Source organism: Vombatus ursinus, unplaced genomic scaffold (genome assembly GCF_900497805.2).
Source record: "Vombatus ursinus unplaced genomic scaffold, bare-nosed wombat genome assembly UNPS02014809.1, whole genome shotgun sequence".
Classification (NCBI taxonomy): Eukaryota; Metazoa; Chordata; class Mammalia; order Diprotodontia; family Vombatidae; genus Vombatus; species Vombatus ursinus.
Window position 1 is genome coordinate 18,651,235 of NW_020954587.1, and position 23,139 is coordinate 18,674,373.

At 33.7% G+C, this 23,139-nt stretch overlaps 1 protein-coding gene across 3 annotated transcripts in view; it reads left to right on the forward strand.

The window, feature by feature from the left end:
* Positions 1-20,345, forward strand: part of ERG (ETS transcription factor ERG) — a 190,456-nt gene extending 170,111 nt beyond the window's left edge. For all 3 annotated transcript variants that reach the window (XM_027875597.1, XM_027875595.1, XM_027875596.1), the window contains exons 7-10: positions 10,612-10,677; positions 11,347-11,403; positions 11,973-12,020; positions 16,887-20,345. In XM_027875597.1, the coding sequence (XP_027731398.1) occupies positions 10,612-10,677; positions 11,347-11,403; positions 11,973-12,020; positions 16,887-17,407 (692 nt within the window). In that variant the 3' untranslated portion in view covers positions 17,408-20,345. The remainder of the gene's footprint in view (positions 1-10,611; positions 10,678-11,346; positions 11,404-11,972; positions 12,021-16,886) is intronic.
* Positions 20,346-23,139: the final 2,794 nt, after the last annotated feature.

Sequence of the window (23,139 nt, forward strand, 5' to 3'; positions counted from 1 at the left end):
ATGGATTGACATAATTAGAATGAGCACTGAGACTCTAGGGGAAAGTCTGTGAATAACCACAACAGTGTGAGTGGTAAGAGTTCAGGTCTTTTGCTTTCAGTGTTGGAAAGAAGTAGATAGAAAGGAATTTTGATCTAGAAAGCAAGAAATCAGAATGGAAGGAGCACTGATACTTTGTGAAGGATTAAGAGAGCTTCCTGGAAATCTTGAAGCTGCCATGCCAGTATTCCATCCCTAAGCAAGAGAAATTAACAAAGTGACAGCAAGGATTTTAAGAGAAAGGTTTCAGAAAACCACAGTTGTAGTGGTACTTTGTGGGAAATTGATTAAATAAATTAAAATAATGTAGGAGTGAACTTCAGGTTGCTCTTAGTTTTCATTCTTTTTCTTATCTAAAAATGAGCAAAGCCATAAGTTCTACAATATGGCCAAGATTCTGGTGGAATTGGCCCATTAATTGCTATATAATGACAGATTTTAGAAAGGTCAAATGACATCAAAAAGCATTCTTTGCTATTAACTCTAAAAAAATATAGGCATGGGAGAATTCTTCTGATCAAAGGCATATATTTTAAAATACATAGACAACCTCCCTCTTCCACCGTACACATTTCCCTTATAGAAGATTTAGCATTACAGTTGTTCCTTTCACAATGTGGCAGTTAGGGGTGGCAATTAGGGGTGCAACACCCCATGATATGGAAAAATTGCATAAGATTTTTGGTGCTTTCTTTGTACCCGAGAAGAAGTCTGAATTTTTTCTCTTTCTTTTATGAGGTGTTTACAGTACTTTATTTTAAAATTTGGTTTGATATTATACAATACTATACATATATTATATGCATTTCTGAGTTTCTAAACTTTTTCCGTATCTTCTACTGCCTTTCATGTGTCATCTTCAGCTTTCACAGAACTCCCCAAAATGGTCATTTAATTTTTCATGCTGACCCATGATATATTGACACCATGATAGGGAAAGTCATGTGGTGGAAGGGATAACTATATGCAATGGATACACTCTAGAAACATTAACAGTGCAAGCAAAGATAAATCCAGGATAACCCCTACTTCCATAATTTGACATAGTTCTATAAATTATGGTGAACAAAATTAAAGGAATAAATATTTGCAAAGAGGAAGCAAAATTATTCCTATTCTCAGATCACATGATATTGTATTTATAAAACTTGAATCAGTGAAGAAACTATCAGTCAATGATGATTAAAATCTTCAGTAACAATCAAAATAGAAAATAAACACACAAAAAATCAGCAGAATATTTATAAAGTACTTATAGAAATCCAGGAAGAAATCATAATAAAATTAAGCCCATTCAAAATAAGTGTGAAATTAATAAATTAAGAATTAGCCAAATGAGACACATACAACGTAAGTATACAACTACATACAATATACAACTACAAATGTTCTTTAGAGAAATGAAAAAGACTTAAAATTAGAGATGTTTACTATTCACATTTGAGCAATCTCAACATAATTAAAATTATTATGCCATCTATATTGATGTACAAATTTATTGCTGTACCACTCAAATTATCTTGGACTTCTGTTCTTTCTAAAATAGAACTGGACCAAACAGCAATACGATATATTTGGAAAAATTAAAGGTCTTTAATAATGCCAAAAGAAAAAATGGGGGGGAAAGTATGCCTAAAGAGGGAATCATATTACCAGACATTATATTATATTATAAAGCAATAGGTATCTAAAATATTTGGTACTCACTTAAAAAACAGAAGAGATGAACAGTGGGACAGACTAGGTAAACAAGGAATGAAAGGAATAGGCAAGCGTTTTATAAGCCAAATAACATAAATTACTGTGAGAAGGCCTCACTTTCTGTAACAACTGATAGAAATATGTGTGGTGAAAATTATGTTAAGACCAAGAAATTATTCCATATGTGTGTGTATACCACAATAATTTCAAAATGGAAGCATTATGGTAATATAAAAGTTTGTGTTGTTTTTTAAAATAGAAGAAGGCAAGAAGAGGTGACTTTCACAACTAGTTTGATTGGTATTACACTGAACAAGTAGATTAATTTGGGTAAAATAGTTAATTTTATTGATTGGTTTGGCCACTCATGAGCAATTAATATTTTTCCAATTGTTTAGGTCTGACTATATTTATGCAAAAAGTGTTTTGTGTTCATATAGTTTCTTGGTGTGTCTTGCCAGGTAGACTCCCAAGCATTTTATATTGTCTACAGTTAATTTAAATGGAATTTGTCTTTCTATGTATTGCTGCTGGACTTTATTGTTCTTATACAGAAATGCTGATGATTTATGGGGGCTTATTTTGTATACTGCAGCTTTGTTAAAGTTCTTAATTATTTTAAATAGTTTTTTAGTTGATTTATTAGGAATCTTTAAATACACCATCATACCATTTGTAATGAGTAATAGTACTGTTTTCTCATTGCTATTTTAATTCCTTCACGTTCTTTTTCTTCTCATTGCTATAGGTACCTTTTCTAGTACAGTATTGAATAATAGTGGTGAAAATGGGCATTCTGGCTCCACCTCTGATCTTATTGGGAAGGATTCTAGCTTATCCCCATTACAGATAATGCTTTCTGATGGTTTTAGGTATCTTATAATTTTAAGGAAAGTCCCATTTATTCCTATGTTCTCTAGTGCTTTTAATAGGAATGGGCTTGTATTTTTTCAAAGGCTTTTCCTGCATCTATTGAGATAAACATATGATTTCTGTGGTTTTGTTATTGATACAGTCAATTATGCTGATAGTTTTTTTTTAAGATTCATTAATTTATTTTTTTTTAGTTTTCAACATTCACTTCCACAAGATTTTGAGTTACAAATTTTCGCCCCATCTCATCCCTCCCCCAGCTCCAAGACAGCATGCATTCTGAATACCCTTTCACCCTCCCTTCTATCTCTCCCCCCCCTTCTCTTTTTCCTTTCCTCTTCTATTTTCCTGTAGGGCAGGATAGATTTCTATATTCCATTGCCTGTATATCTCATTTCCCAGTTGCATGTGAAGACAATTTTTTAACATTTGTTTTTAAAACCTTGGGTTCTAAATTCTCTCTCTTCCTCCCTCCCCACCCACCCTCACCATGGTCACAGACTTTTCCTACTGGCCTTCTAAGTTGTCTTTGGCGTTTGTAGGTTGAGAAGTCTGGAAACCACCACAGCTGACCGTAATTCAGTCCCCTGAGGTCTGCTCCAGGTTTGCTGAGACCTGGTCTTTGTTTGTGCACCCATGCTGAACTGCCTTTCTCTACCAGCTCAGCACAATACACCTTTCTAACCAACCATCCAGGTTGTCTTGGGCCAGAAACTTGTTTCACTCTGTCTTTTTGTGGGTTCTGCTGCTCTAGAATTTGTGTAGAGCCATTTTTTACAGGTACTTGGAGGGATTTGGGGGAGAGCTCAAGCAAGTCACTGCTTTTACTCTGACATCTTGCTGATAGTTTTCCTTTAATGTATGGTCCTTGAGATATAATGCTATAATCTCCTTGCTAGTTATTTTACTTAAAATTTTTGCATCAATATGTATTAGAGAAATTGGTTTACAATTTTCTTTCTCTGTTTTCACTCTCCCTGGCTTAGAGATAAGTACCATATTTCTATCATAAAAGGAATTTCATAATACACCTTCTTTGCCTAGTTTTCCAAATAGTTTATAAGGTATTAGGATTAATTGATTGTTTTTTTAAAAATATTTGGTAGAATTATGAATCCACCTGGTCCTGGGAATTTTTTTCTTAAGGAGTTCATTGATGACTTCAATTCCTTTTTCTAAAATAGGGTTATTTTGGGCAGCTAGGTGGTGCAGTGGATAGAGCACTGGCCCTGAAGTCAGGAGGACCTGAGTTCAAATTCAGCCTCAGAACAAACACTTGACACTTACTAGCTGTGTGACCTTGGGCAAGCCACTTAACCCCAAATGCCTAAAAAAAAATAGGGTTATTTAAATATTCTGTTTCTTCTTCTGCTAATCAGTGCAATTTATATTTTAGTAAATATTCATTCATTTCACTTAGATTGTCAGATTTTTTGGCATCTAGTTGAGCAAAATAGCTCTCAATAATTGCTTTAATTTCCTTTTCATTGGTAGTTAATTTACCCTTTTCATTTTTGATATTGGTAATTTGGTTTTCTTCTCTCCTTTTTAAAATTAAATTAACCAATAGTTTATCTATTTTATTGTTTTATTTAATAAAATCTAATTCTAGTTTTATTTATTCATTCAATGATTTTCTTACTTTCAATTTTGTTAATCTTTCCTTTGGTTTCAGGATTGCTAATTTGTTGTTCAATTGGAGATTTTTAATTTATTCTCTTTCTTGTTTTTTTTTTAGTTGCATGCCCAATTCATTGATCTGCTCTTTCTCTATTTTATTGATGTATGCATTTAAAGGTATACTTACTCCCCAAGTACTGCTTTGGCTGCATTCCATAATCTTTGGTATGTTGTCTCATTGTTGTCATTTTCTTTAATGAAAATTGATTGTTTCTATGATTTATTCTTTCACCCAGTCACTCTTTAGGATTAGATTATTTGGTTTTCAATTAGTTTTCAATCTATCTTTTCATGCCTCTTTATTGAATGTAATTTTTATTGCAGTATGAGCTGAAAAAAGATGCATTTAATATTTCTGCTTTTCTCAATTTGATTGTGAGGTTTTTATGCCTTAATGAACGATCAATTTTTGTGTAGGTGCCCTCTACTGCTGAAGAAAAAGACAAATTTTTTTCTATTCACTTTCAATTATTTTCAGAGGTCTATCGCATCAAACTTTTCTAGAATTCTATATTCCTCCTTTACTTCTTTCTCATTTATTTTTGGCTAGGTTTATCTAGTTCTGAAAGGGGAAAGTTGAGGTTTCCCATTAGTATAGTTTTATTGTCTATTTCCTCCTGTAATTCATTTAACTTCTTTAAAAATTTAGATGCTATACTATTTGGCATTATATATGTGTGTGTATATACATTCACTACATATATAATATATATATATATACATTCACACACACACACATATAGTATCGACATTACTTCATTGTCTGTTATCTTTTAGCAAGGCATAGTTTCCTTCCTTATCTCTTTTAATCAGATCTATTTTTACTTTTGCTTTATCGGAAATCATGATTGCTACTTATGCTTTTTTTTTTAACTTCAGTTAAAGTATAATAGATACTGCTGTTGCTCCTTACTTTAATTCTTTGCTTTACTCTGTGTCTCTCTGATTCAAGTATGTTTCTTGTAAACAGTAAACTGTAGAGTTCTAGTTTTTAATTCATTCTGCTATTTGCTTCCATTTTATGGGTGAGTTCATCCCATTCACATTTACACTTATGATAACTGTATTTCCCTCCATCCCATTTTCTCCTTGTTTATCTTCTCTCTCTTACCTTTTACCCTGTCCCTCCCCTCAAGCATTTTGCTTCTGACCACCACTTCCCCTAATCCACCTTCCCTTCTGCCAATCCTCCCCTCCCATCACTTTATACTTCCCTTTAGGGTAAGATAGATTTCTATATCCAATTGAATGTGTATGTTATTTCTTCTTTGAACCAATTCTGGTGAGAGTAAGGTTCAAGCACTGTCCTCTACCTCCCTATTTTCCCTTCTACTGTATTAGCTCTTTTGTATCTCTTTTATGTGAGATATCTTACCACATTCTATCTCTCAACCAGTACAATATTCTTTCTCACCCCTTAATTTTTTTTTTTGGCTATCATCCCATCATAGTCAATTCACATTCACACCCTCCACCTATGTACACTTCTGTTAATTGTCTTACAGTAATAAAGTTCTTAAGAGTTTCAAGTATCATCTTGCCATATAGGAATATAAAGTCTAACCCTATTGAATCTCCTATATTTTCTCTTTCCTATTTACCTTTTTATGTTTCCCTTGTCTTGTATTTGAAGATCAAATTTTTTGTTTAGTTTTGGTCTTTTAATTAGGAATGCTTGAAAGTCTTCTATTTCATTTAATATCCATCCCCCCCCCCACAAAGGACCAGCTTTGATGAGTAGATTCTTGATTGTAATTTTAGCTACTTTGCCTTCCAGAATATCATATTCCAAACCCTCTATTCCTTTAATGTAGAAGCTGCTGAATCCTGTGTAATCTTGGCTGTGGCTCCACGATGTTTAAATTATTTATTTCTGGCTGCTTGCATTATTTTCTCATTCACCTGATAATTCTGGAATTTGGCTATAATATTTCTTGGAGTTTTCATTTTGAGATCTCTTTCAGGAGGTAATTACTGGATTCTTTCATTGACTATTTTACACTCTGATTCTAGGATATCAGGGCAATTTTCCTTGACCATTTCTTGAAATATGATGTCCAATCTCTCTCTTTTTTTAATCAGAGCTTTCAGGTAGTCCAATATTTTTTAAATTGTCTCTCCTTGATCTATTTTCCACATCAGTTGTTTTTCCAATGAAAAATTTTCACTTTTTCTTCTAATTTTTAAATTTTGTTTTATCATTTCTTAATGTCTGATGGAGTCACTAGCTTCTACTTGCCCAACTGTAATTTCTAAGGAATGATTTTCCTCAGTTAGCTTTTATACCTCCTTTACAATTCTATGTTAAAGGAGTTGTTTTTTTGATGAACTTATGTATATCTTTATCCATTTTGATGCTCCTCTTACCAAACTGTTTAGTCATTTTTCATGATTCTTTTGCATTACTCTCATTTCTTTTTCCATTTTTATTTTACTTCTCTTATTTGCTTTTTAAAATCTTTTTGGAGCTCTTCTAAGAGTTCTTTTGGGGGCTGAGACCAATTCACATTTTCCTTTGAGGATTTACATGTAGTTCTTTCGACATTTTTGTTGTCTTCTAAGTTGTGCCTTGATCCTCTGACAACATAGTAACTTTCTATGGTCAGGTTATTATTATTTGCAAATTTTTATGCCCATTTTGTGACTTTTAAAGTTGAGCTCTGCTCCAGGACGAAGAGAACACAGTTCCAAGCTTATTGCACCAGGGTTTGGGGACATGTTGTCAGCTTGCGTTGAGCCTCAGGGTCTAGGTGCTGGTTTGCACTGCTCTGCAGGGGACCTCCCTGCTGGCTGGCTCTGGCATTATGGTTTTGCTACTGGTCTGTTCTAAGAGCAGTGTCTCACTGTTGGCCTGCTTCAGGGTTCAGGCCCAAGCCTTGTTTCTGACACCCTGAAGTGTGTCCTGCCATTGACTTGCTCAGGAACCACACTCCCTTCCCATCCTATTGAGATAAACATTTCCTGCTGACCTTCCAAGCTGTTCTAAGATGGTAAGTTGCTTCACTGCTCCAAAATTAGTTCTGGGGCATTATTGCAAGGTAGTTTGGAGGGGAATTTGGGAGCATATGAGTTCCTGCTTCACTCCCCCATCTTGGCACTGGGAAGTCAATGATTAATACTTTTTAAAATAGTTTGAGATTTGGTACTGCTAGGTTATTTTCCTTAACATTTTTTTTTATTGATTCCCTTGATACTCTTTACCCATTATTCTTCTAGATGAATTTTATTTTTTTCTAGCTATATAAATTTTTTGGTAGTTTGATTAGTATGACATTGAATAAGTAAATTAATTAAGGTAGAATTTTCAATTTTTATTACATTGAGCAATTAATGTCTACCCATGAGCAATTAATATTTTCCAATTGTTTATAGCTGTCTTTATTTGTGTAAAAATTATTTTAAAAATTTTCTTAATATAGTTCCTCAATTTGTATTGGTAGGTAGATTCCCAAATATTTTACATTGTCTGCAATTATTTTAACTGGAAGTTCTCTTCTTTTTCCTGCTGGACTTTCTTGGGAAGACATAAAAATGTTGATGATTTATGTGGTTTTATTTTATATCCTGCTACTTTACTGAACTTGTTAATAGTTTCAGCTAGTTTTTTAGTCAATTCTCTAAGTGTATCATCATATCATCTACAAAGAGTGATAATCTTGATTCCTCATTGACTATTCTAATTCCTTCAAGTTCTTTTTCTTCTCTTATTGCTATAGGTAGCATTTCTAATAGAATATTTAATAATAGTGGTGATAATGGGCATCCTTGCTTCACACATGATTTTATTGGGAAGGTTTCTAGTTTATCCCCATTACAGATAATTCTTGCTGATGGTTTTAGATAGGTACTTACCATTTTCATGAAAGTGCCACTAATTCTGAAGCCTTGTAGCATTTTTTAATAGAATAGGTGTTATATTTTGTCAAAAACCTTTTCTGCATCTATTGAGATAACCATATAATATCCATTGGTTATGTCGTTGATATGGTTAATTATGTTGATTTTCCTAGTGGTGAACCAGCCCTACATTTCTTGTATAAATCCCACCTGGTCATAGTGTGTAATCTTTGTGATATGTTACTGTAATCTCCTTGTTAGTATTTTATTAAAATTCTTTGCCTCAATATATATTAGGGAAATTGTCCTATATCTTTCTTTCTCTGATTTTTGCTCTTCTTGGTTTAGGTATCAGCACCATATTTGTGTCATAAAAGGAATTTCTTTCTTTGCCTATTTTCCCTAATAGTTTATGTAGTATTGGAATTAATTGTTCTATCAATGTTTGGCAGAATTCACTTGTGGATTTTTTCTTAGGGAGCACATTTTTGGCTTGTTTACCTTCTTCTAAGATAAGGTTATTTAAGTATTTTCTCCTCATTTGTTAATCTAGGTAGTTTATATTTTTTAAAATATTCATTAATTTCACTTAGATTGTCAGTTTCGCTGGCATATAATTGGGCAAAATGGCTCCTAAAACTGTTTTAATTATATCTTCATTTTTGATACTGTTAATTTGATTTTCTTCTTTCTTTTTTCATTAAATTAACCAATGGTTTATCAATTTCCCCCCATAAAACCAGTCCCTAGCTTCATTTATTAGTACAATAGTTTTCTTACTTTCAGTTTTATTAATCTCTCTTATGATTTTCAGGATTTTCAGTTTAATGTTTAATTGAGAATTTTTAATTTGTTCTTTTTTTAGTATTTTCAATTCCTTGCCAAAATCATTGACAAGTTCTTTCTTTCATTGATATATGCATTTAGAGATATTAAATTTCCCTTCAGTAGTGCTTTGGCTAAATGGTGTAAATTTTAGTATGTTGTCTCATTTTCTTTAATGAAATTATTGATTGTTTTTATGATTTCTTCTTGGACACACTCATTCTTTAGGATCATGTTATTTAGTTTCCAATTAATTTATATATAATATATATTTATATATTTCCCTATCCCTTTATCAATGTATTTTTTTTACATTATAGTCTGAAAAGGTTGTATTTAATATTTATGCTTTCTGGTGCTCTATTCCTTGCTCTCACCCTCCCCTCATCCATTCAGGTGCTAAGTATTATTGATTTGAGCTTTGTAAAATCTCTTATCTATGTCCCCTTCTCTATTTTGACACTGCCACCACCCTTTTACAGGTTTTCATCATCACATGCTTAGACTATTGTGATAGCTTGCTGGTGGACCTTCTTGCCACAAATCTCTGTCCACTCCAGTCCATCCTTTAATTAGGTGTCAAAGTAATCTTCCTAAAATGTAGGTCTGACCATTTCACCACTCTACTCAAAAACTCTAGTGACTCCCTATCACCTCAAGGATCAGACGTGAAGTCCTCTGCATGGTGTTCAGAATTCTTTATAACCTGCACCTCCTACCTCTCCAGTCTTCTTACTTTGCACCTCCCACACACACATGTTTTCTGCAGTACAAGGATACCCATCTACTTGCTGTTCCTCACGCAACATACTCCATCCCCTAACTCAAGGCATTTTTACTTGCTGTCTCCAATGCTGGAATTTCTGGAATTCCCTCAAGTCTTGGCTAAAATTCTCACCTTCTATGCAAGGAGCCTTTCCTGATACCCTTAATGCTTACATTTTTCTCTATTGATTATTTTCCACTTATATTTATCTTGTTTGTATATAGTTCTTTGCATGTTGTACTACCATTAGACTGTAAGCTCCTGGAAATCAAAGATAATCTTTATCTTTCTTTGTACCTCCCACACTTAACACAGTGTCTGGCCCACAGTAGGTGGTGCATAATAAATGCTTGTTGACTGATTGACTATAGCAAATGAAAAGATAACTAAAAGGAAGCCAAATTTGAGGTAATTTTAAAACTACTGAAGGTCCTATTGAATAGATAATGAAAAATACCTCCAACCTCATGTTAGAGATGCAGGGAACTACTAGGACTTCTACAACATGACAGAATACAGATGTAATCACTGTATCTGATGCTTTTGCTTAATTGTTTTTCTTTGTTACAATGGAGGGTGCAACTGAGGTGAAAATGGGAGTTTCTTTCTAGAAATAAGTGTTATAAATGTAAAAGTTTTCAATAGAATACATATTTTTAAATGAATTGGGGGAAAACACCAGCATTGTTATCCCTAAATCTTATAACCATCAATAAAATTCTAAATATTTTACCTCATAAGTATAACTCCAAAATGAGTGAAATGTGATATCGACAAATTACTAATTTTTGTATGATATTTGTTTCAATAAGCACAAAAGTAAAACCATAGTACATCTTTTAAAAATTTCTAAATTGTCAAGATTGGTGATAGTTTATTGGTCTTTATAGATTTACCATATGAAGCAGCCAGGAGATCAACCTGGACAAGTCATAGTCACCCTTCACAGTCAAAAGGTAGGGTTTTTTCCCACTCTCATATAGATTTGAATCTTTGTGCTTCAGGTCCATAGCATCATTTAAATAACTGGAGATTTCCTAAGTCTATTCATATTTTAAAATGACCTCCCTAATTCCTCTCTATTACTTTCTACAGTTTCTGTATTTTAATATCACAGTAGATAGATTAAAAAATGTATTATGTGTCATGAACTCTGCTAAGCACTGGGGACACAATTAAAAGCAAGTGAGACAGTCTCTACCCTCATGGGCAAATGGGATAAAACACTACACAGAGAGGTGATGGAAAGAAATAGGGAGGTGACACACTTGGGCACAATGTGGCAGGCTAGGAGACAGCAGTGGAGCCTGAAGAAAGTCAAGGCAAGAGAAAGGCATTGAACAGCTGAAAATCCTTCCAAAATGAGAAGGAGCCATTAAAGTGTAGAGGAAAACTCTAAGGCAGGGATTTCCCAGGGTGGCGATGTGGCAATAAAGAAAATCTTCATCAGAGATTTCTTCCTATACTTCTCCCTACTTTCTTTAGTGATATATGGCAATAACTCAGTACCTTAATATTCACTACTGTGGTTTTTATCACTTGAGTTTAGTGGAGGAATTTATCATGAGAAACTCTGGATGTGGTTCTCAGCATAAAATATAGGTAATTATCTTTTTTTTCTCCAGCTACTCAGCCATCTTCTTCAACAGTTCCCAAAACAGAAGACCAGCGTCCCCAGTTAGGTATGTTTCAGTATCTTAGAAGAAATTATCTGGGTATCTTTGAAAAAGTAAGCAACTTCATGAGGAGACTAATAACTTACACATCTACTTTATGAATATTATTTCCATGAACTAAAGATAGTCCATTAAGCCTACTTTTGTGTTGTGAATTAAATAAATATTTCAGATACATAGAACAAGCAAAAAATTACTAGGAAAATTACAAGCAAAAAATTCCAAGCTTCCTAAAAGTAGTACAATCTTAAACAGTTTGTTAATAATTTTAATACTGTAACTTCACCAAAGTTTTGTAATACAATTCCAAGTTACTGAAAAAAATTTAAAAAAGAAAAATAACACATGCTTTAAGAATCTCAAATTGCTGTAGAACTTTGAGAGGCATCATGGTTTAATGGATTAGACCTTGGCAATGAACCATGACATATTTGTCTTTGTACCTTCCCTATTATCTAGCACAGTGATCTGTCCCCAGTGGGTACATAATACCTGTTTACTAACTGAACTATTTATCAAAATGTCATGTTTGTGTCATTATATTATTTGTTTTCTTCTTTTCATTTTTGGCATAGATCCATATCAGATTCTTGGACCAACAAGTAGCCGTCTTGCAAATCCTGGTAAGATGGTGGTGCTATTTTTGCCTCTCAGTACAAGAATCAGAATTTATGTGTTGGAAAGGACTTCAGGAGCAAACATATACCCATTATAACATCCTCAACAAGTGGTTGTCCAACCTCTCTTTGAAGAGTTCTAAGGAGGGGGAAAATACCTTATCTTGAGACAGTTCCTTGCACTTTTGGACAGTTCAAATTGTTAAGGAAGTTTTTCTAGGCACTGAGTCTAAATTTGCCTTTTTAAAATTTTCACCTATTTGGGTTCTGCCCATTGGAACCAAATGAAACAAGTTTAATTGGTCATCCACATGACAGTTTTTTAAAAAACACAGCTATCATCACTCCTTGATTTTCTCTTCTCCAGATTAATCATATTCAGCTCTTTCTTCCAATCCTCATTTGGTGGGGATTGAAGGTTTACTCCTATCTTGGTTGCCCTCTTCTCAGCACTTTTCACTTTAGCTGGGTATAGTATAGAAGACTTTCAAATATTCCTGATGAAAAGACTAGAGCCAAATAGAAAATTTTCCATTCCTTTAGGAATCATGAGAAATCATAAGAGATTAAAAATGTTTGCCATTTCTTTCTCTAGCTCATTTTTATAGATGAGGAAACTGGAGCAAACAGGGTTAAGTGACTTGCCTAGGGTCACACAGCTAGTAAGTGTCTGAGGTCAGATTTGAACTCAGAAAGATGAGTCTTCCTGACTGTTGGCCCAGCACTGTATCCACTGTGTCACGTAACTACTCCTTATTGTTATAACAATAAGACAAGAAAAATAAATTAAAGGAATAAAAATAAAAAACAAGGAAAGAAAACATTCGCCTTTTGTGAATGGCATGATGTATTACTTAGAAAATTCAAGAGAGTCAACTAAAAATTAATTGAAACAATACCTGCAACAAAGTTTCAGAATATAAAATAAGCCCACACCAATCATGAGCATTTCTGTTTATTACAAACAAAATTCAACAGGAAGAAAGAGAAATTCCATTTAAAATAATTTTAGACAGTATCAAATATTTGGCTCTACTTGCCAAAGCACACACAGAAACTATATGAATACAATTATAAATCACTCTTCATAAAAATAAAAATGATCTTAATCATTGGAGAAATATTAATTGCTCATGGGCAGGCCAAGGCAATATAACAAAAAGACAATACTACCTCATTCAGTGCCATACCAAACAAAGTACCAAAAAATTGCTTTATAGAATTAGAAAAAGAATAACAAAATTCATCTGGAGGAATAAAAAGTAAAGAATGTCAAAGAATCAATAAAAAAAATGGGAAGGAAGGGGACCTAGCACTACCATATATCAAACTATATTACAAACCTATAATTTGAATTGAATTATCATCAAAATAATTTGGTATACGAGAAATAGAGGTTGATCAGTAGAACAGGTTAGGGATACAGAAGCAAATATAGTAATCTAGTGTTTGGTAAATCCACAGATCCCAACTATTAAAGGAAGACCTCTTATTTGATAAAAAAAAATCTTTTAGGAAAACTAGAAAGTAGTTTAGTAGAAACTAGACACAGACCAAGCTCTCACAGAATATACCAAGATAAGTTCAAAATTGGCACATGATTTAGATATAAAGAGGGATAACATAAGTAGATTGGTGGAGCAGGGAACAAATTACTTGTTAGATCCATGGATGAGGAAGAGTTTATGACCAAACAAGAGGTTAATGAGAAGTAAAATAGATAGAATTTTGATTATGTCAAACTCAAAAGTTTTTACAGAAGCAAAACCAATGCAGCTAAAATTAAAAGAAAAGGAAATGGGGGGGGGAGAATCTTTGTAGCAAGTTTCTTTATAAAGATTTCATTTTTAAATATATTGGGATCTGAGTCAAATTAGAAGATAAGCTCCATTTCCCAAATGATGAATGGTCAAAAGGAATGAATAGGCAGTTTTTAGATGAAAAGTTCAAGCTATCAATAGTCACATAAAAAAGCTCTAAATCACTAATAATTAGAAAAGGGCACATTAAAACAATTCTGAAGTGCCACCTCATACCCATCAGATTGGCTAAAATGACAAAAAGGGAACATGACAAATGATAAACTAGATATGGGAAAACAAGTATTTTGATGCATTGTTGGTGGAGCTGCCAACTACTCCAACCATTGTGGAAAGTAATTTAAAACTGTGCTCAAAAGGCAGTTAAAATGTGCATACCCTTAGAACCAATATTACTGAAGCTAGGGCTATACCTCAAGGAGATCAAAGAAAGAGGAAAAGGACTCACTGTAAAAAAAAATATTTCTAACAGTTCTTTTTGTGGTGGCAAAGAATTAGAAACTAATGGATTGCCCATCAATTGGGGAACGACTAAAACTTGATGCCATAGGAATGTGATAGAATACTATTGTCCTGTAAGAAATGATGAAGGGAATGGCTTCAGAGATACCTACGAAGGCTTGCATGAACTGCACAATGTAAAGTAAACTGAACAGAACCAGGAGATCCATCTACACAGTAATGGTAATATTGCAAAGAGAGTCAACTTTGAAAAACTTAGTAACTCTGATCAACACAATCAACACAACCACAATTCCAAAAGACTGATGATTAAACATGCTATCCCTTTCAATAGAGAATTGATTAACTCAGAGGGCATATTGAAGTATATTGTTTTTCATCTTTCTTTTTCTTGCCTTTTTGGGGGGGGGCAATGAGGGTACTGGCTAATGCAGAAATTTGTAATGAGATTTGTTTTCCTTGCCTTTTATTGGGCGGGGAAGATGGTAGGGATAAGGAGAGAATTTAGAACTAAAAAAGAATAAAAGGTCTCTGTGCTTAAAAAGAGAAAGAAAAAAGAAAGAAAAAATTTCAAGTAAAGTTGCTAAACTTTGAACATAATTGCATAGTAGCAATTATATGGGCAAGTCATTAAAAAGTCAGGGAAACCACAACTATATAGATCTGAGTAAGGTGTCCTCCCTTTAGGTGTTCATTTATAGTTGAATTTTTAATTGCATTTACCATCTCTGCTCTGGGCAGCTAGGTGGCACAGTGGATAGAATGCTGTGCCTGTAGCCAAGAAGACAAATCTTCCTAAGTTCAAATCTGCCCTTAGACACTTACTAGCTGTGTGACTCCGGGCAAGTCACTTAACCCTGTTTGCCTCAGTTTCCTGAAATGTAAAATGAGCTGGAGAAAGAAATGGCAAACCACTCCAATATCTTTGCCAAGGAAATCCCCAAATTCATTAAGAGTTGGACACAACTCTGAAACTATTGAACAACAAATCTCTGTTCTCTATCTTTATCACTATCTTTCCTTGCTTAGGAAGACTACTTACAATCATTCGTTGTTTCACAGACTTTGGGGCAGGGGTGGGGAATTTGGACTTTTTAAATATAACACAATCAGCATTACAATAAAAGAGAAAAATTTTTTTTTCATTTTCATATATTTGGTTAAATACTATGAGGGTTGATATGAGTTGGGAAAAAAAGCCCTCTGTTTTTTCCTAAAATTTCCTATTTTAACTAGTTTATTTTTGGTTCTGGGGAAAGTTTTTATTTCTGAGATCTGACAAAATATCATATTAGAATATATTATATCAGAATTTGTGTTGTTTAAATATATTTATTAGAATTATATTAGAATTTACTGCCATTAAGTTTTATTTGCAAATTTTAAGAGTTTGGTTTCTTAAATCTGACTTTTATTATTTTGCTTTGACTGATTTTATTGGATACAATAAAAATAGAATTATGTAATTATTGCCATTTATATTTTTTCATTTTTTCTTACAAAAATAGAAAACAATGAGGGTTCTAAAATGTCAAGGCTTTACAAATATATTTTAAAGTGCACTTCCAATCAGTTAAGCATCTGTTAAATGCTTTCTATGGTCTGATCATGTTGCTAAATATAAGAATACAAATACAAAGAATGAAACAAAATAACAAGTAAATATATAAGCATATACAGAATAGTTATAAAGAGAAAAAAATCTAATTAGGTAATTAGGAAGGAGGGCATGGACAGTTAAGGAGGATTAGAAAAGATTTCATTAGAAGATTGTACTTTAGCCATATATTGAAGGAAGAGATACATTGTATGATTCAAAGTACTTTTCATACATAGGAGAATGGAGAATGCAGGGCACAGAGAAAAGAGATGGAATGTTGTATGTGAGGAACATAGAGAGGGCCAGTTTGGCTGGATTCTTAAGTACAGAATGTGGAATAATATGTGATGAGGCTAGAAAGATAAATTAGGAAATGCCTGCAAAGCTAGACAGAGTAATTTATATTTGATCCTTGAGGCTAAAGCGAGACATTGTATTTTATTCAGGAGAAGAGGGACATGATCAGATCTGCACTTTAGGTTGTCAGCTCTATGAATGGTAGAATAGAATGTGAAGAGATTTGAGGCAAGAAAACCAATTAAGAAGATATTGCAATACTCTAATAAGGAGATGATAAGAACCTGAACTAACCTGGTTTCTATGTGAGTAGAGAGATAGGATCAGATATAAGATGTGTTGTGGAAAGAGAACCTGAAAAATTTGAGAACTGATTGACTATGTAAGGTGGAATGAGGCAGCAGGGACGATGTAAAGATTATGAACCTGAAAGATTGAAAAATAATGGTGCTTCCAACACAATTAGTGAAGTTTAGGAGAAAATTGGATTTGGGGAGAAAATTAAGTTCTGTTTTAGTCAAAACTTTGGTCAACAGTCCAAACATTATCTAACTAGGAGTTCTCTCAGCTTCATTAGAGGTTGGAATAAAGCAGATCAACATGAATGTCAACAAAAAGAGCCAATGGTAGAATGTTTCTATTTTTCACGTGACTTAATCGCATTGATTTCTCCCTTCTCCCCTCCCATTCCAGGGAGTGGACAGATACAGCTTTGGCAGTTCCTTCTGGAGCTTCTATCTGACAGCTCAAATTCCAACTGCATCACTTGGGAAGGCACCAATGGAGAATTCAAGATGACAGACCCCGATGAAGTTGCCCGTCGCTGGGGAGAACGCAAAAGCAAACCCAACATGAATTATGATAAGCTTAGCCGTGCATTACGTTACTACTATGACAAAAATATTATGACTAAAGTTCATGGCAAGCGTTATGCTTATAAATTTGACTTCCATGGAATTGCTCAGGCATTACAGCCCCATCCTCCTGAGTCTTCTTTGTACAAGTATCCATCAGACCTCCCTTACATGGGCTCCTATCATGCTCATCCACAGAAGATGAACTTTGTCGCTCCTCATCCTCCTGCTTTGCCTGTGACATCTTCCAGTTTCTTCTCTGCCCCTAACCCATACTGGAATTCATCAACTGGAAGTATCTACCCCAACACCAGGCTTCCAGCCAGCCATATGCCTTCCCATTTGGGGACTTACTACTAAGGAAAAAATGACATTCCTCTACATTATAAAATTTCCCATTGAATTTTTATAAAGTCTGCTAGAAAGAACATGAATCAAAAGTGGAATGAAAGGAATGAAAAAGGTTGATTATATTTCAGTCTGGGGGTGAGTGTGGGAGGTGGAGAAAGAGATCAAACAGTTCTTTAGGGATAGGGAATTAATAAAATTAATACTTAAAAAAGCAAAGATTATGCTAAAATGTAATATGGACCAATCATGAAAGACAATGTAAGTTGAAGCATGAAGTGATCATGATCAAGAGAAATGTGGCTTTAATAAGTTTATAAGCTCCAGTGTAAAGTTTGGTATCCACGTGCTAACTGGGACTATACTACAATATTAGGATAATACAATATTGATCTAACATACAATATATGAATTCATTTTTAAAACTCTGCCTGTATTTAAAATAGATATATATATATATATACATATATAGTGTGTGTATATATATGAATTTATACACATACTTACACACAGATTCAGACTGGTTTATTGTGGAAGCCAATTATGTGGAATACAATGGCACTTGCTATTTTGATTAAAATCAAAATGGAGGGCTATTGGCTATTTCAAACTGTGAAGAATCCTCATCATTTCAGATTTCTATGATCCAAAGAGTAGGACTGAGAATGTGTATAAAAGACAAGTGTATGATTGTAGAAAAAGAATCTGCATCTGCAACAGGACATTAGTGAGAAGCAAAAGAAGAGAGCAACAAAGAGTGAGAAAAGAAACTGCTTAACCAAGTAGAAACTGAAAATGTTAACATTGGACCTTGGAGAATGATTTGTTAGAATATGAGATAAAATGTTATCAGTGTTATGCCATCCCTAGTATACAGAGAGGACACTACTAATCTTGAAGGGAAAAGTAGTGTGAAATTCAGAAATCAGATTGCACATCACTTTTTAAAGTTTTCTTTTTTTCTTTTTAAACTGGAATTATCTGATATTTAGAAGAAACAGTCAGGACCTCACCATTATCTTGGGGCATAAGGTAAGAGACAGCCTTGTTGACTGTCATTATCAGAAATCACATAGATGTTTTGGTTAAGCGGGCATCACTTTTCCTTTTTGAGTCACAAATGCTGTGCGTTTGTAAGAATGAAGTATACAAGTCAGTGGGTTTTTTCCTCTTTATTACATAATAATTATATAACTTATGCATTTATACACTACGAGTTGATCTCGGCCAACCAAAGACAACCATACACACGTGCACACACACACACACACACACACACACAGAGCACACATGCACATATGCATGCACTCATGCACACACAGGCACACACACACACACACACACACACACACAATGGATAATCAGAAATATTGTGGCCTTGAATTTTAACTCAGTATGCTTAATGTTTACAATATGAAGTTATTAATACTTAGAATGCAGAGTGTATATAATAAAATAAGCTTGGCCTAGCTTGATGATTCTTATTTATATAGTTGTCTGCATTTTTAGTCACCAACTTTCTTCATCATGATAATTGGTTAAAAATGTTAATCTTCATATTTGCCCCTTAAGAAAGTGAAAGATAAATAGAGGACTCAGATGGTTTTTGACTGAAATTACACTCAATCCTTACAATAATTTTATGCCCCATAACTGTGAAAATTTCGACCAAATTATTCCTATCTGTTCCCATGCTGCTAGCATGTTCACAATCTCCTCTCTAGAGCAGTAGGACCAAACATTATATTGGTGGATTGGTCATGCATATTAATTTGTACTCATCGATGGAACAGAAAGAGAAGTCGGAAACTGAGGAATGATTTTTGAAACAAAAATTTCAATTCTGTCTCCATCACAAATCTCTACATGGTTATTAATATAATCATAAAGTGTTAATTGAACCATGAAAAACCTGCTGCACTTAAAGAAACTATATCATTACTAGTAAATAAAATGTGTAACAAAAAAAACCCCATTATTCCTCAGTTTATAACAGTAGGGGGCAACATCTTAATGTGTTACTTGGCTTTTTCCATTGATCGAAATGAGCTGATTACCTCTGTCTTTTACACCACAACAATTTAGGAACCAGAGTTCAGGGTTTAGAAACCTCTAACCTCATGTTTATTAGTAGCTGTGCTCAGTAGACACTGTTTCCAAGATCCAGTATACCAATGGACTTGTGATCACATCAATGTGAGTATTCCCACATTGTATCTTCTGGTCATCTTCTATGTCCTCACTTATATTTACCATAGAGTATCAATCAAGCCTTATGTAATGTAGGGAGAGAGGGGAAAGGGAGGTGGGAAGCAAGACTGGGGAGATCTCTGAGTTCTCTAGTAAATTCAACTTACCTTGACTTGTGTAAAGAGTAAACCCTGAACACATTGCAAAATTGGGCTATTTCATAGTAGTTCCAGAGCTACTCATTAGCTTTGTGAGGTCTTTCACCATAAGGAAAACTTAGTTGTCAGACCTCTATGCTGTGAAGTCTTTGCAATAATTCCTAAAGATTATATAGGATCATAGCCTCCACCATTATATTTGTATTGAAAATAACTCCATTCTGCTCTAGCTTGTACCTTGATCCTATATCATTAAAAAAAAAACTAAGAACGTAAGATATGAAAATTGCACTACTGAAAAAGGTTGATCACTTACTATATTAGAAGCACAAGTCAGATGTGCCTGCATTCTGCATATAGTTGTAAATTGTACTCTCCTGGTAATTCAGTGCCAATATTTCAGGACCATTTCATGAGCAGAACAATAAAAACAAAATAAGATCAAATTCAATTTTACAAATGTTTTAAGTTTCCTGACTACATACCCCCAACCAAATTATTTGCAAAGTTTGATGTAAATATGAGCAATAATGTGGCATTTTTGAAGAGCTTGAAAATGAATGTCCTCAATAAATAACCCTTTAACCCTGCTTTTAAAACAATTATTTCACTTATTTATGTCATGTTCAAACTTCAAATTGTTTCTCACTATTTTATTTTTTCATTTCAAATCCCCCCAGGAATTGATTTAAGGTTCTTACATGATCATCAGAACCTTATAATTTTTTTTCCTATTGCTTTTTTCCAGAAGCATTTGTTTGTGTTGGCTTCTTGGAAAATTGATCATTACTGGAAAGATTCCTCTTTTGCTATCTTAAAAGGTGTTTTCATTTCTCTATCTCAACAAATCCTTATTTATTCTAAAATTTCATTGAACATTAAATTTTTTCTTGCCTAATTGCAGGACAGATAAAGTATTTCATTTTATGATAGAGTGATTTGGAAGAGTCTGGCATAATTAGATCTTTTTCTAAACTGCTAGCACATTTCTATACAATTTGATAGAACCTGTCATATTGAAGTGTGTGGGCTACAATGAAGCTTTCTTTTTATCTAAAAAATAACATTTAAATATGAAATATAATCACATGCTTGGGCATATGGGTGCTATTGAGGGGAAAGTTTCATTGTCTTGTTGTCAAAAAAATTTCCACTTAAATCGTGGAAATACCATAACATTGATTTACTAGAAAATTATCTGGGTGTATAGAAAACAAAATGTGATAACCTAAAACTTTTCTACTTGTGATTTGGAATTGTAACCCTGGGAAAAAGAGATTCCACAATATATTTCTCTAGCCATATCTAAATAGTAGCCATTCTTATGATTGTCTTTTGAGACCTCTGAAAGCTTCTCTTTCACTTCTCTTTCACCTAGCTATCCACTATGTCCTGACACTTGGGGTTCTGGTTTAAGAAGGAAATATCACCAGTAAAATTATCCCTTAACTCCTAGAAATGATAAAATATTGTTTTTAGAAATTTGGTTTTCCAGTCATCTGAACCATTAGAGTGAAGTCATAAGAACTCATAGAAAGAGGCTAAGCATTTTGAACTTCTCAAATGTACTTTGTAAGTTCAAAATTGTTTTTTTTTTCTGAATGTTACTCTAAAACATTTAGCCCAAATAATTTAAAAACAAACTGATAAAGTAAGACTCACCAAGCAAACAGTTGAAAATTCATAGTTATTTATACTACAAAGGAGGAAAATGTTATGTTATACTCTTTCTTTTATGTTATGTTCAAGTATTTTTATGTCAGTTATAGGACTACATATATGACATGATAAGTATTTTAGGTGATGATAGTGAGGAAATAAATACATAGTTGCTACATGAAAATGATGCAGCAAGGAAAAGGTTCTATTACATTGCCTTGGGAAATATAAACCTATAAAAATACTTACCACAAAGCAGTGTAGTTGGCAGGTGGTCAAGGAAATATTCATTCAAATACTATCTTCTCTTTGAATTCAAAACCTTTTATTAAGTACATATTATATGCAATCAGTAATGCACAGAGCTGAAGGCATTGTATGAGAAGGATGGTCCCTACTCTTAAGGAATTTGCAGTCAAATTGAGTAAATGTACATACCTGGATTTTAGTAAAGCTTTTGTCAATCTCTCCAGCTGTCCAACATTTAAGTGGATTAAGAATTGGTTCAATTATAGGAGCCTAGTGTAATAGTCAATGAATTGTTATTCAATCCTAGAGGATATGTCTGACTGATGGATCTGTCCTTGTTCACATTCTGTGCAAAAATTTTCTCAGTGATTTGGATTAAGACATATGTGTGTTATGCTTTTCAAATTTATAGATGCCACAAATCTAGTAGTATAGTAATAGTAAACAAAATATAGCATACAAAGGACTAGTAAACAAAGAACAAATTCAGATTAGGCCAAATATCTAAGAAGATGAAAATAAATAGGCATAAACATAAATGAATGTACTTTGATTTAAATAAATAATTTGCAAATGTGTAAAACACTCTGACATAAATGGAGATAACTAATTAAAATATATTAATTACTCATGATTGGTTTATATAAATATAAAAATGATGATATTTGTAAGTTAATTTGCTTTTTGATGTTATACCAATCAAATTACTGAAAAGATATTTTCTAGAATTAGACAAAAACTAATTTGGAAGAAAAAAAGCATAGATTCTCAAGGTAAATATTTTAAAAATATATGAAAGTAGACAGCATGACAATACAAAACTCAACCTACATTGCAACGTGGTAGCCATCAAAATTATTAATTATTTGGTATTGGTGGAGCCAAGATGGTGGAGTAGCAGGAAGAAGTACAATGAGATCCTTTTCAAAACTTGTCCAAGTAGATGTAGAAATTGCACCAGATCAAAGCCTGATGGGTAAATCCAAGAAAAAGTCATAGTGAGTCATTTTTTCCAGCCCAGATCTATACAGGAAGACTGCTAGAAAAGATTATAGACACTGGGGACTATTGGACTGTCCAGGAGTTTGTAGCATGGTGAACTATAGTACAGGAAGAAGCTGTACACCACAGCCAGAGAACGTCCTGGACTTTTGCCAGGGCACTGTAACTCATGCAGATGCAGGAACAGGTCCCAACTGACATCTGAGTCATTCACAACTCAATTCCAGGTCACATATACAGAGAAGAATAAGGAACAGACCTGTGCCAGGGATGGCCTTCTGGAGTGAGGTGTAATTGTAGGCTTTTGGGTGGTATACTGAAAGAGAAGCAAGTTCAGAAGCAAGCAGCAGCTATGTAGCTTAAAGCCCAGGAACAGATTAGATTTTCAAGTCTAACTTCCAGCCCACTCTAAAACCTGTAGCAGAATCATCAGGGTTGTTATCCCAGGTCAAAGAGGAACCTTTAATTCTCTCACTCTGTACCAGC